We start from the raw sequence: 15,503 nt of genomic DNA, 5'->3' as shown, positions 1-15,503 counted from the left end.
AAATAAATTCATAATAAAAATTTCCGGCGGCGTTAATAGGTTAGTACTAGTATTTGTAGTAAGTAAATCTAGATAAAAAGTAAGCAAGTACATATAATATTTTCTAGCAAACAATTTTTTCAAAAAAAAAACTATTTTTTAATATTTCATAATTTTTTTCTACAATGAATAATGAAGGAAAAGTACAGATGGAAAATATTTTTTCTCTTCTGGTACAGATTAAAATGTGGCAACACTGCTCTGCTCACGACTCCCCTCGTTTCTCGGTTCAGAAAGTACAATCAGGATAGCACAGAAATTTACAGAACAAATTTGTGAGAAAATTGGTACGCTTACAATTTCTGGTAATTTAAGCCCTTTATGAATTAGGGAATCGTAATGCATAACATATCAAACAATTATCAGAGAATTTCCAATTCGATTGGTATGTAAATCATTGTTCGTTCATCCGTCAACATTCGTTTGCAGCGAAGATAGTTATTAACTTCAACCTATTCCATAAAAAATTGGAGATGTTTTTTGATCTGGCACCCTTATTGAGGGACGTAATCTTGACGTAGGACTAGTTGATTCAAATGAAATACTGGAGGTTCAATTTCTTAGAACCGTGTAAATTTTTCATGATACTGCGTTGAACTACAGTGAAAAATCAAAAACTAGTCTAGGGGAAACACAACAGTCTTATATCAACGCCCACTCCGGAGATTCAAAATGACGCTATTGAAAAAGAATGAATTTGAGTAAAAAAGAATGAACTCTAGTTCAGGAAATATAATTAGTGAGATAAAAAGGTGGAGCAAAGAATTCGCACCAGTAGCAAATTATTGTTAGGAAATATTTTAAGAAAAAGAAAACAAATTTCTAGATTCTAAAAACTTTGTGAAGCTTACTGATGATATTTTGTGTTTATCTGACAATTTTATGATAAAACTTGCAATAATTAATCTTCTCCGCGAAGTCTTTTCAACATCTAAATATTTATTATTTATAGGGAGCATCTAAGAATATTTGATTCATTGATTTTATTCACACAACAAATTCTTCGAAAAATATTAAATAATAAATACAAAACTTTTTTGGGTTTACGTGTCCCGTTTTTATTCCTCAACTATTTGGTCTACCCACAATTAAGGCCAAAGAAGACCTGAATGTTTGTTTTGATTCGTTTTTGTTTTTTTTTTGTTGAAAACATGAAGTCGATTTATTGTATCATATTAACTGAACTATGCATTGAGAAAAACGATTGTTACTTCAATGTTCTTATGGCAAAATTAACTTCTGAGTTTTTCTTTTCTCATAGTTTAGAAATCTATATGTATAAAAATGGACTTCTGTCTGTCTGTCTGTCTGTCTGATTCTTATGGACTCGGGAACTACTGAAACGATCGACATAAAAATTGGTATGTAGGCGTTTTTGGGACCGGGGAAGGTTTTCATGATAGTTTGAGACCCTTCCTCCCTCTCTAAGGGGGGGGGGGTCTGCCATACGAATGAAACACAAATTTCTACATTACTCGAGAATTAATCAAGCAAATGGAACCAAACTAGGCATCTGGAGGTTTTTGGGTACAATAAATGATTCTGTGGTGGTTAGATACTCCTCCCCCCTCTATAAGGGGGACTGCCATACAAATGAAACATAAATTTCCGGATCAACCGAGAATTAATCAAGCAAACGAAACCAAATTTGGCATGTGGAGGTTTTAGGGTGCAATAAATGTTTTTACGGTGGTTAGGTACTCCTCCCTCCTCTCTAAAGGGGGACTGCCATACAAATGAAACACAAATTTCTGCATTACTCAAGAATTAATCAAGCAAATGCAACCAAATTAGGCATCTGGGGGTTTTGAGCTGAAATAAATGATTCTATGGTGGCTAAATACTCCTCTCCCTTCTGTAAGGGGGGGCTGCCACACAAATGAAGAATACATTTCCGTATAATTCAAGAATTAATCAAGCAAACAGAACCAAATTTACCATATGGAGGTTTATGGGGAAGAAACATTTCTAAGGTGGTTCGACACTCCTCCCCTCTCTAAGGGGGTCTCCCATACAAATGGAACACATATTTCTCATAACTCGAGAACTAATCAAGCAAACGAAACCAAATTTGGCATGTGGAGGTTTTAGGATGCAATAAATGTTTCTATGGTGGTTCGATACTCCTCCCCCTCTTAGGGTGGGCTGTCATACAAGGGAAAACCAAATTTCGGCATAACTCGAAAACTAATCAATGATTTTAGGGGGCACGAAACGTTTCTATGTAGAATATACACTCCTCCCCTTTCTCTAAGGGGGAAGAGGGAAGGGGTCTGTCTTCATTCTATCATATTTTCTGTATCAAACATTTATTCCATGTAACGGAGAAACATATTATTTGCGGTTGTGGCTGTGGTTGAAAAATCTTGAATGAGAATTGTGTCTGAATATTTTCATCTGATATTATAATGATGAGTTTTGGTAGAAGTACTAGGATTTTTTTAGTATAAGGTAAATTCAACGGGGTCGATTAGAAGATCAATCAATGAACAGTTCTGCGATTGGACTCATGTACTTGCGCTTAGTAAGAAAACGTAAATGTTTGAAGGTATTGATAACAAAAAAAAACAAATTCTGGGCGGGACGAAGTTTGCCGGGTCAGCTAGTAAAAAATAAAAGGAAAAAAATTAAAATAGTTTGAAAAAATAAAAGTATTGTTATTTTTTTTATATCGGGCGATATATTTTTTGTTTCAGTCACTGTATCAAAAATGTACTCGGGCTTTGATTTTAGCAAAAATATTGATAACTCTTTCAAATCCGATTGCATTTGTCAATTCATTTTCAATTGACAAAACTGACAAATTATTCAGGCGAGATAGCGACATATCCTCTCAAATAGCTTCTGATGAGGAAATGCTCATATCATTAGACCGATGAACATATCGTTGGCACCTTCTTGTTGGAACCATATGTTAACCAGATATAGCTCGTTTATTTTGGGTAAGGTAAATGATGTTGTTTTGTCCGATTTTGAGTGTTTCACGAAACTAATAAATGCAAATCGATTTTTCTCCAGTTGCTTATAATACCATAAGGTGTTCAAATTGTTTAGGTTTTTATGTTTTTTTTAACGATTTTCTTCAAAGAGAAATTATGATCATGGTTTGTCCACCTCTGATCGTGGTTTCTCCAAAAAATGATTATGGTCCGTCCGGTTTTAAAATCACCATTTTTGAACGAATAATATAACCGCAAGGTTGACGTGGGACTACCGTTGGCTAAGTAATCATCTTTTTGTATTGATTAAACTATTGATTGAATGAAACAATTTTCGAACTCAATTGAATTCAACATGTTTGCCCCAGCTTGCATGTGTTTGCAATGCCAATTTCCCCGGGCGCCTTGGTTTTGATGGCTGTGTTAGGGAACACATGTCGGTGGGAACAAAAGTTCCTTCCAAATAGCATTTTTTTGCAATGTCAATTTCCCCAGGCACCTTTATTTTAATGGCTGTGTTGGGGAAATCGTAAATCGGGCCAATCAAAACGGGGCAGTTAGGGCATTTTGATAGAGCTTGACATTTTACAGTTATTCAATTGCTATCTCAAGAAAAATAACATTTTATTAATTGTGATAGATGTGTAGAAATATTCCCTATTCATTGATGCAAACATCTTTCCGATCTATTAAGAAATGTTCGAGTTAAAAGCATTCGAAATCTTTCATTTTTTCCTGCATGTAATGAGGTTAGGTTTTCATTTTACCCCGAAAGATATAGCGGTTAGACGTAGCCCCACATAAAAAATCCCCTGTATAGACTGGGGATTAGTTTTCAAAATTAGAAAGTAGCGTTAACAAAAGTACTACTACTTATTGCGTAGTGCACCTTCTTACAAACATGTTTTGACGTAGAACTACGTCTTACATTAAGGGTGCCAAATCAGAAATCAGGTCACGTTTCTATGAAATAAAGTTAACGTCAATAACTATTTTTGACGCGAACGGATTTTGACGATTCACATACTAAACGAATCGGAAGATTTGTTTAATATGCTATACATTAGAATCCCCTGGTTCGTAAATGGTTAAAATTCATGAAAACATTAAGCGTTTCTATTTTCCCATACATTTGTTCTGTCCATTTGTGTGCTTTCCCGAACAGAGCTGTCAATAACGAGCAGCTTATCGTCGAGCAACGAAGGGGAAATCGTAGGATTTAAAGTCTCCGTGAACAAAGAAAAACAAGAAGAACGAAGGGGAATACTTGCCTAGAGTGAGTATAAACAGTTTAATGCGGGCGCTACACGATTCGTCCAACGTTTCACTCGAATGTTGGACTCAAACATTTGACTCAATGAATCGACAAATGTTGTGACGAATGTGCTGCTACACGGTGAAGTGAATGTTATGAAATCGGTCCGTAGCAATTGTACTGATATCGGGCTGTAAATTAAAAATGCTTGAAATCAACATTATTAAACTGCGATATTTTGCCGAATATTTTGAATTTAATGAACCAATTTCATAGTTCCTTCATCTAAAACTTGTAAACAAACCAATCTGTCAAAGATAGATTCGGTCAAATTTTGAGAATAGCGTAAAATGATGAGAAGTGTTTATATTCCTAGTAGTTTCAAACCACCAATGTATGGCACTGTATGCATGCTATGGCGAACGCTTGTTTGGCGCTTTGTTTGCGTTGTACGAACGATGCCTAGAGGTGCGATTCCACTTAGGCAATACTAAATAACATGTAGCATGGTAGTTGATACTTGCAAGTGTTATCCTTGTTGTTGCTTCCCTGCGGTGCCGAAGGTATATTGATGTAGTTATGAGATGTGGAATAATGGGGCTGGTGCAACATGTATATAATCGACTTGTCAGCGAAAAAGGCCACCGGAATAGCGTTCGAGGTAAATTTTCAATGCGTTGACATGAAATAAATTGCGACATACGATCAGCTAGTGTATTGTTCTGCGAGGACAAGAATGAATCATCAATCAATTATCGTCAACTGATTCTACAATGAAAAAACTATTTCAGAGATTATTCTACCAAGCAGTTGTTTCTAAAATTTCACAGCATTATACAGGGTTTTCCATTTCGGGCTTCCAAAAGTATACAGCCCTGCGCTGACAACCGTTTGACATAGCTGTCAACCAAAGCGTCATATCGTTAATTGAATGTCTGCCATTTTACAATATGGATCGTTTTAGCATCGCACATAGTGTTAATTTTATTAAATTATACTATAAAAATGATGAAAAACCGGCAAATGTTTTTCGAGCATTACGGATGGATTTTGGTCGTCATGGACGGCCTACAGAGCACACAATCGCTAATGTAGTGCGTAAATTCGAACAAACTGGATCCGTAGCGGATATTGTGAAACCTGTGCATCATCGTAATGTGCGTTCGGCCGAAAATATTGCTGCTGTTGCTGCCAGTGTTGAGGATGACACGAATGTTTCGATTCCACGGCGTGCTCAGCAATTGGGCTTGTCAAACACATCATTGTGGCGAATTTTGCATTTGGACTTGCACCTACATTCATATAAAGTCCAACTGGTACAAAAATTAGAGCGTGGTGACCATGGAATGCGTCGGGCATACGTCGATTGGGTGAACGAACAACAGCAGCAAAATGCTGAATTTTCGCATCAAATTTTCTTCAGCGATGAGGCACATTTCGAGCTCGGTGGCTATGTGAACATCCAAAATTTCCGTATATGGGGCTCAGAAAATCCACACGTGATTGTTGAGAGGCCATTGCATCCGCCAAAAGCCACTGTTTGGTGCGCATTATGGTCTGGTGGAGTCATCAGGTTTCCCAAAGATAACCCTCCGTCGTCGCGATTGGAGTTCGATATAAAGCGTGATATACTTTACAGGTTTTCCTTCTCAGGTAAACTAAAAATAATCTTTGCCGCGTGTTGAACATATAACGCGATTACCATACTAACATTTCTTCACTTCCGGTGACCGGCGTCGTTATTGGCTATTTAAAGTTCGAATCACCGAAACTTACACAATGAGAATGATTTGCTAATCCCAAGCGTCATTCAGTTTGTTCTTTGTGCAATTCCGCTGGTTCAGGTCAATCACCGAGAGCAACTACGTGTTGCACAGTCTACCAAAGTCCATGCTCAAGCTCTACTTTTCATGTGTGATATTCTGTATCATCTCACCGATTGTTTTTTAAACGTCACATACATCCGAAATGAAAGAGATGAAATCCTTTTTGTTTTGAACGAAATAAATCGCATACTCACCCGCGATTGCTCGTGGATACGTGGTATTCCTCGGCTTCCCCTTGTACCCACCCTCCGGTGTCCACTCGATCGGTTCAAATGGATTTTCTGAGGCTTCCGGTTGTCTTGCGGTGATGTCCGTATGCTGCATCATATACGCCGGATCGACGTTGTTGAAGGTACAACACAACCCTTCGTCGGTCAACACAGGCTGAAACATATGGATACATCGTTGAACCTTTTGTGCATATCGACAGGCCTGGATCATCCTGTGACAAGGCTGGGTGGCGTTCAGTAGAGTCTTCTGTACATTTGACCACTTGCCCTCGTAGTTGGTCGCGTTGTACTCGCCATCCAATGAGCAAATACTCTCGAGCATCGCGTGTTCCAGACTGTTCGGGGCGATCCTCTCCGCCGCTGTTCGTCTGGCTTGGTTCATGTTGCAGATCGTAACCGCTGGAAACGGGATGTCCCGGATGTGGGTCGCGATCGGGTTGAGACCGATGATGATCGGGGTCGATTGCCACTTCTGGTACACGCTGCTGATGAAGTAGATCGAGAGGATCGAAACTAGCAGGAACGAAATGGCGAAAAATGTGCTGAAAGGATGCTTTTTTGAAGTAAATTTATCATTTGCATAGTTATATTTGTACCGTTCGAACACAGATAGACCGACAGTTCCGACATACTTGAAACCGTGAATGGTGGTATTTAAGCAATACTCTCGGAAATTTTCCATAAACGTCACTTTGGGTGGTTTTTCTGGAATAGGAAATTGTGGTTAGGTGAAAAATTAATTGTACTGTTGATAACCTTTCTCCTGTGGCAACCGGTTGGGTACAGCGTTGAGCGTCTTCCACATACGGGCTTCGTTATATATTCGCATTCTAGCACGCATTGAAATGATATAAATTGAAACTATTTAACATTTACATGTGAGTATTCATCAGATACAAATGGATCTGCTGAGAAGCATCAACTGACACAAAACAGGCAAACAGTGTTCCTTCACCTCGGTCGGTACATTCCTGCGACCAACTTTCCACTTTGCGAAAACTTCCTGAAATGATCCAATTGTTCGACTTTACTGCTTCCGATTGTTCGCAAACAGTTCAATAACATCCATTATTTAAAGAGCAATCCAACTTGCGCCACTCCAATAAAACCCAAATCCCCCATTCAATTCTGCTCTATCTGTGCCATCGGAACGCAACCGGAACGCGCGCGCTTGGATCTCTCAAGGTGGATGAAAGCCGACGAAAAGCGATTGGAAAATTGTGCGCGATGCAAATCGGCAATCAATCATCGATAGAGCCTCCGCTGCTCGGATCCCACGCCTGTTCCCCCGGAACCGTTTGGAAACCACTTCCTGAAATGGCATTTGCATGACAGCAGCGCGCACTGATTTCTCCGAAGATGTCGGGACGCTGATAAAGGGCGTCGAACGCAGGGGAAGAGCGCGCGGGAAGTGATTAAAATTTAATTTTCAATCTGTTCCATATGTTCTTGGTGGGTGGGGGGCGTGAAAGTGAGAAATTTGCAAAGCAAAGTTGGAGGGTTTCAGTCAGCTGTCGTGCAAAATTTAAAACGGGGGAGGAATCGATATAGTTGGAAAGCAGTGAATAAATGCAGCTTAAATTGGAACTGAAGTGATGTTGGTTCTAAGTTGTAAGCGATGACAAAGAAAAGGACGTTTCTGTCTGTGTTTGTTCTAGCAGTGCACTAAAGTTTGGTCTTCCACTGGAACATTCGACGCTGCCACGTTCAGTATGGTCAGCCTCGGACCGAAGAAAAACCACTAGAACACTAATATCACTGGTTTGAAAGAAAAACTAAAACTTCTTCCGATCGATAGAATCGAGAAGACGGGGAAACATGAACCGAATGTAAAGAAAACTTTATGCTGTACAGTAATTTATTGTCCAGTGAGAGCCATTGTGGCGTTTACGGGTGCAATTTATATGGTCCAGCAACTTTTGTTTTATTTGAAATTTGAAATGCAGTCGATTCATTATCGAGTCACGATTTGTCAATGAGATTTCTTCGGTGGTGAATTATTTGTTATGGAAATTTTACACGTTCAATATTTTCATAAACATCACGAATTGTAATAGGATACTGACGGAAGTATTGATCGCGTAAGGTATGAATTATGCTGACGCTCGATATTGTTGAAGATATTGCTGCAAAACCGGATTTTCTGATTTTGAAAAATCGATATCATCAATACCAGTTTATATTTATAAATTTGCAGTGCTGGTGCTATCTGTAACAGCAGCTGGGAAATCTCAGAAAAAAGCTCAAAAAAAATCTCAGCTCAGAAAGCTCAGAAAATATAGCCAAACCACGTGGAAAAAAGATGTAAACTGTTATTTTGAATTCTTTTTCTCTAAATGACTGATTGTGCGGAAAGATGTATTCAGCCTTCCTTCACCTCCAAATAACAAATTCCAATAAACAACGAATATTTTGAGGTCAATCAGCGAAACTCGGGTGCATGAAAGATGATATATAACTATTAGGAGGATCAGAAGGGACTTGATCACAAAATTGCGATTGTTTTTTTGCGCAAATGAATTCCTGTATCAACTTCGGAAGTTCAAGCACTGTATCGAATGTAGCCATCTCATGTTGCATGCTGCACCATCCAATCATCGTGCTAATTACCGGCCTCTCCAATTATCAACTAATTATTCGCATGCTTTTATTACTGCAACTCAATGCAATATGCAAATAAATCAATCATAAGAGGGATATCCGAATTCAATACTGGAGCTTCATCGAGTGAGTCAGTATTTTCTCGCTAGATTAGTTTTTCCTGGCATGAATATTTCAATTAAACGTTGTGTTCGTGAATCCAACTAAAATATTTTTTCATTCATATTTGCAAAAAAACTAGCTACATATTTACTCACGAATCCGTTGCAAAACACCTACAACGTGTAAAAACGATTTTGGGCAGGTTCAAGTTGTTGATCACTCCGCTAGATAAACAAGTTTTTTTTTATTTCCAAAAATACAGGGTTTTCCATTTCGGGCTTCCAAAAGTATACAGCCCTGCGCTGACAACCGTTTGACATAGCTGTCAACCAAAGCGTCATATCGTTAATTGAATGTCTGCCATTTTACAATATGGATCGTTTTAGCATCGCACATAGTGTTAATTTTATTAAATTATACTATTATACTATACTATACTATACGGCCTACAGAGCACACAATCGCTAATGTAGTGCGTAAATTCGAACAAACTGGATCCGTAGCGGATATTGTGAAACCTGTGCATCATCGTAATGTGCGTTCGGCCGAAAATATTGCTGCTGTTACTGCCAGTGTGGAGGATGACCCGAATGTTTCGATTCCACGGCGTGCTCAGCAATTGGGCTTGTCAAACACATCATTGTGGCGAATTTTGCATTTGGACTTGCACCTACATTCATATAAAGTCCAACTGGTACAAAAATTAGAGCGTGGTGACCATGGAATGCGTCGGGCATACGTCGATCGGGTGAACAAACAACAGCAGCAAAATGCTGAATTTTCGCATCAAATTTTCTTCAGTGATGAGGCACATTTCGTGCTCGGTGGCTATGTGAACACCCAAAATTTCCGTATATGGGGCTCAGAAAATCCATACGTGATTGTCGAGAGGCCATTGCATCCGCCAAAAGTCACTGTTTGGTGCGCATTATGGTCTGGTGGAGTCATCGGGCCGTATTTCTTTGAAAATGAGGACGGCGAGACGGTAACTGTGAATGGTGAGCGCTATGGCCGCATGTTAACCGATTTTTTTTTGCCACAAATTGAAGATATGGATACGGATGACATGTGATTTCAGCAGGACGGCGCCACGTGCCACACAACACGACCGAACATGGCCATATTGCGAACGAAATTTGAGGGACGCATAATTTCGCGTTTTGGTGATGCCAATTGGCCGTCCAGATCATGCGATTTGAACCCGCTAGACATTTTTTTGTGGGGTTATGCGAAAGACCGTGTCTATGCCAACTCTCCGCAAACTCTTGAACATTTGAAAGACAACATTCGTGAAGTTATGACCGAGATACCGACCCATATGTGCCGAAAAGTCATCGAAAATTACCTGTTCCGGATCAAGGTGTGCGAGGAAGCTCTAGGTGGACATTTGAATGATGTTGTATTTCACACATAATGGCATAAACCAAACTTTAATTTGAAATAAAAATTTCATCGAAATTCGAATTCTAAGTGTGTTTTATTTCAATTTACTATCGGAATTTAAAGTTGGAAAACCCTGTACATACCGTTCTGAAATATATTTCGAACAACATCATATTTCGGACACTTTGTTCTAATATTATGAAATGCTTAATGCACTGATGATATAACTATAAAATTAATATCACAATTGCTTCTTTAGTGTACTATCTTGATTTCACTATCACTTCATTTGAGAATTACATTTGAATTATTACATAGTAGGAAAAAATACATCCAAAACCCAAAATCCACTCATTATCGTTTGTGTTTGACGTTTGCTAAGCGTGAGCACGTAGAATTTACCTCTTCATCTATATTTAAATTTCTCTCGTGTTTCATCAGTTCTCATCATCGTTATCAGGTTACTGTGATTGCTTAGTAAGTGTTTCGCAGTTGACTATAAAATATAATCAAGTGTAATGTAATTTTCGTTCAAAAAATTACAAAATAAAGTGTCCGAAATTTGAATTCAATCTGTCCGAAATTTGATTTTTTTATAAATGGTGTCCGAAGTTTGATTCTTATTTGCTTGATTTGAAAATCATTTTATTCGGTTAATTTTTTATGTTTTCAATCAAATAGGTACCAAAGCATATTGAACTAATTTATTAAAAATATCAACTATAAGTTAAGTTAAGCATAAAGTTAAGATCTGTTTTCTGCATCATTGCATGATTCAGAACGGTAACTAGTTTTCTGGGTGTAGAAAAACAATGATGAGTTTGAGGCACATTTTCCATCATCTTATTCAGCAGGCAGTCATCGTTCGATTTCGGGCGGTCTCCGATTATCCCGCGAACGCTCACAGTTCCCATACGGCCTATTCACTCCTCCGGCATTAAAACCACACCAAAAAGTAATTTTTGCGGAGGTAATGGTGTTTCTTGAAGCACATGGGGGTTTGTATTTGACCAGTAACGCATATATTGCTTGTTGACAAAGCCATTTAGCCAGAAATAACGTTCGTATACTACACCAGAATGAACATGTTGATTTTTTACATGAACATGTTGTTACTTTTTACATTGACAGATCATTGAAATGTTTTGAGGGTTCGTTCGCACGAAGAAACAAAACTGTCAAGTCGCTAATGGATGACCCTTTAGAATAATGGCTATAACTATTTGGATTGTGTCCCATTCACCCGAAATACGATTACCCGAAGCACATTTACCCGAATGCAATAAATACTCGAATGTACATTTACCCGAATGTAACAAATACTCGAATGCGAGATTTACCCGAATGGAATCTCCTGTTCGGAAGTTCGGAAGTTAGACGAGAATTTTTTTTTATCCTTTTTGATTATTTTAGGCTCATTAAAGGGTGTGTCACATCAAATTGCATCACGGAAAAAACGCTGCAGAAATTTAATTTTTAGGAATTATATCTTCAGCTTTCGCTTATAATCAGATAAGAGTGTAACGTTGGCCATTCTTCACTGTCAATTTTTTGTAAATTTGGAAAAATGTCGTCGAACGAAAAAGAGCGGCGTGAATTAATCCTGCGCACTCATTTCGAGAATACGGAGTTGTCACATCGGGACATCGGTAAGATGCTGGGAATCGTCCAATCCACGGTCAGCAGAGTACTAAAACGATACTTCGAGAACCTAACCATCGACCGGAAGGTGAAGAACGGCAAAAATGGATGCTCCGTCAGTGAAAAAGATCACAAGCGCGTAATTAAGCAGCTTAGACGTGCTCCGAGAAGTTCGGTTCGGGATGTCGCCAATAAGCTGAATTTGTCAAGTTCATTCGTCCAGCGGACCAAGCAGCGGGAGGGCCTGTGTACATACAAGGTTCAGAAGGCTCCTAACCGCGACAAAAGGCAAAACATGGCGGGGAAGACGCGAGCCCGGAAGCTGTACACCGAAATGCTGACGAAGCCACATTGCCTGGTAATGGACGACGAAATCTACGTCAAAGCGGACTTTCGTCAGCTGCCGGGCCTGTTGTTCTTCTCCGCAGAGGACAAATTCAGCGTTCCGGAGGAGATTCGCAAGCAGAAACTATCCAAGTTTGCCAAAAAGTACTTGGTGTGGCAAGCGATCTTCTCTTGCGGAAAGCGGAGCACCCCCTTCGTGATGACCGGCACGGTAAACGGGCAGGTTCACCTTAAGGAGTGCCTACAGAAGCGCTTACTACCGCTATTGAAGCAGCACGAGGCCATCTTCTGGCCGGATCTCGATTCGTGCCACTATTCAAAGGATGTGTTGGAGTGGTACGAAGCCAACGGGGTCACCTTCGTGCCAAAGGAACCTGCCCAACGCGCCGGAGCTTCGCCCAATAGAGAAATATTGGGCGATTATGAAGCAGGCCCTCCGGAAGAACCCAAAAGTTGTCAAATCGAAGGCGGGCTTCAAGAGAAAATGGATTTCTGTTCAAAAAAAACTACAACCTGACGTTGTACAGAACCTTATGGACGGGGTAAAGAGGAAGGTGCGAGCATACCGGTTTGGGCTCGAAGTATGAATAAAAAGAAAATGCCAAAAGTTGTTTAATAGTTTTTATTTTCTGTCTAAAATTTTCAAAAGGATCGGTCTACTGGGCGAATTTCTACAGCGTTTTTTCCGTGATGCAATTTGATGTGGCACACCCTTTAGCATTTTAGCTGTAACAGAGCCGAATTTAATCGTGTACATGTCACATGTTTATCTAATCTATAATTAGCACATTACACAGTTGCCATTTAGGCGTAAGAGTTTTCCTTCTGTTCTTCCATTATCCAGTTAGACCGGACAGCGGAGACAGTTGATTGATCATTGTTGAGTTATTTATAGAACAGCAGCCCGATGTGTCTTGCTGAGCAGAGCAGTTGTATGGACGAATCGATCTTATTTCGAAGCCAGCTTGGTGCCTCGGATCGACCTCCATCGCTGATGATTGTTACATGGACGTAGTTATTCTATAACAACACAAAGATGGTCAATGAGGGCCCTGAGTTTTGAACTCACGATCGATCGCTTACTAAGCGAACGCGCAACCAATGTGGCTACGGAGACCCCCTAGAGATGAGAAATTGTAATGAGGAAATTCGAAAAAGATGTTGAAGACTTCGCTGTGTCATTTTTAGAAATTAGTGTCGACACAATTGACATGCCTTTTTTTTCCCTTTTAGTATTGCTCTTTAAGGAGATTCCAAGAGATCATTCAGGAATGAGCATGGATTATGAAAATGTGAAAAGAATAGATAAAAAAGATACTCGCGAATTTACCACCGCAGCGCAGTTTTTATCATGAATTTATTATTTTGTGATGAATTTAATTCTGAGATCAATGTAAAGATGGGCGAAGCCCCCATTTATCGAGGTTAAAGAAACGAGGCGGTGAAACTAACCGTGGTTGTCATCAAAATAATTCTAACCTCGCCCGCGTGTAGGTTAAGACGTAATTTTATTTTGCAAATCGGTTTTATATTAACCTCCCAGTTTGGAGGTAGGGTAACAGGGGGTGAGTTGGCCATATGGGGTGATTTGGACCACCCCATTATCTCAAAAAGTACGGCTCAACTTGGATTTTTTATAATGTCATCTTCTTTTATTAATGAACCGTATGTAACTAACGCAAATAAACTTTGGTAAAATTCGACAGGTGGAAGGAAATGGTAGCATGAACACATCAAGCACTTTGATTATCAAAAAATGTGAATTTTCCGATCGTGGTTTTAAGGTTTTTCCCGCTGATTAAATAAACTTTTCGTGTATTGTGTAGTAAAGTTCTGTTCGCCTACAGAAGAGGAACAATTTGATGCAGCGAAACTGTGAGTTTGATAATAATGAATGAAATTGATTGCATTTTAATTTTTGCATGTTGTGTGGGGTGACATGGACACGTTTTTGTGGGGTGAATTGGTCCTACAGGTTTGAGGCTTTTCTTTGGTCTGATTGATTCCAGATGTCACGGAATTACAAAAAGAGAATTGGCAGACAACGTTGGAAGAAGGAGAGCAAATCAGCTCATCAAGAACGGATTTTCTTTGACCGAGCATCAAAAGTGTTTGAAAATGCTCGAACAACAGTGAAAAAATCCATGCAGAATTCGAGGTGGTCTCAATCCAATTTTTCTGGTCTGGAATCTGGCCAAGACACCTGGTATCGATCCCAGAACACTGTTACTGGTTGTTACATTATACTTTACATAAACAAAAGTATGTTTTTTCCGAGGAAACACACACTGGACCAAATCACCCCACAGATGGTCAAAATCAGCCCGCATCAAATTTTATTGTCCAAAAATCATCTCTTTATTATATTATATATTTGGTAGTTTAAAGCTTGATATAATGATTAAACATTTTTGATTGAGAGAAAACAAGTGTAGCTTAATATATAATGTGACATTTTTTATTTAGACTGTATTGGTTTGGAAATATTAGGCGATTTGCTTAGGTGGTCCAAATTCCCCCCTTTTCCCCTACTTGAAGTCATCGACTGGTAAGATGACACTTCGCGTTCCGTATACAAAGCTACTTGTGCATTCAGCGACCAACCGCTGCGCTTTTAAGTAAACGGACTGCGTCATCCATATGAATGGATAAACTTCATAATACGTTATGAAACTGCATTTTTTCACTTTTCATTATTTTGAAAATGATTTTATTCAACGCCACTATTTCTCAAATTGCATTACCCACGGAAAATACTTTTTGAATAAACATGAGCGTACGAGACAAATATGATCTTTATATAACACTTTGTATGACACTTAATATACAAATACTTCTCAATAATACAATTTGCGTATTATTCGAGTATATCCTTCCTTCGAGTAAATGTCGCATTCCGGTAGATGTTACATTCGGGTAACTGTCGCATTCGGGTAAATGTTACATTTTGGTAACAGTAACATTCGGGTAAGTGCCAGTTCGGGTAGATGTTACATTCGGGTAACTGTTGCATTCGGATATTTATTACATTCGGGTGAGTGGGATTCGGCTGAATGTATTTCAGGTAACTGTCTTTTGGGTGAGTGGGCTTCGGGTAAATGTAACACAATCACTATTTGTCCGTAGGTCAAATATTTGACAC

General features: G+C 39.1%; 1 protein-coding gene across 1 annotated transcript in view; it reads right to left on the bottom strand.

Moving 5' to 3' along the window:
* The window catches only part of LOC129780134 (pickpocket protein 28), a 332,703-nt gene that overhangs the window by 22,654 nt on the left and 294,546 nt on the right, over positions 1-15,503 (bottom strand). Inside the window, exons 3-4 of the mRNA XM_055788103.1 lie at positions 6,886-6,994; positions 6,254-6,831 (exon numbers count right to left, since the gene is read on the bottom strand). Coding sequence (XP_055644078.1) covers positions 6,254-6,831; positions 6,886-6,994 — 687 coding nt within the window. The remainder of the gene's footprint in view (positions 1-6,253; positions 6,832-6,885; positions 6,995-15,503) is intronic.

Source organism: Toxorhynchites rutilus, chromosome 3 (assembly GCF_029784135.1).
Source record: "Toxorhynchites rutilus septentrionalis strain SRP chromosome 3, ASM2978413v1, whole genome shotgun sequence".
Classification (NCBI taxonomy): domain Eukaryota; kingdom Metazoa; phylum Arthropoda; class Insecta; order Diptera; family Culicidae; genus Toxorhynchites; species Toxorhynchites rutilus.
Note: the sequence above shows the minus strand (reverse complement) of the source record. Positions and strands in the feature narration are given on the sequence as shown.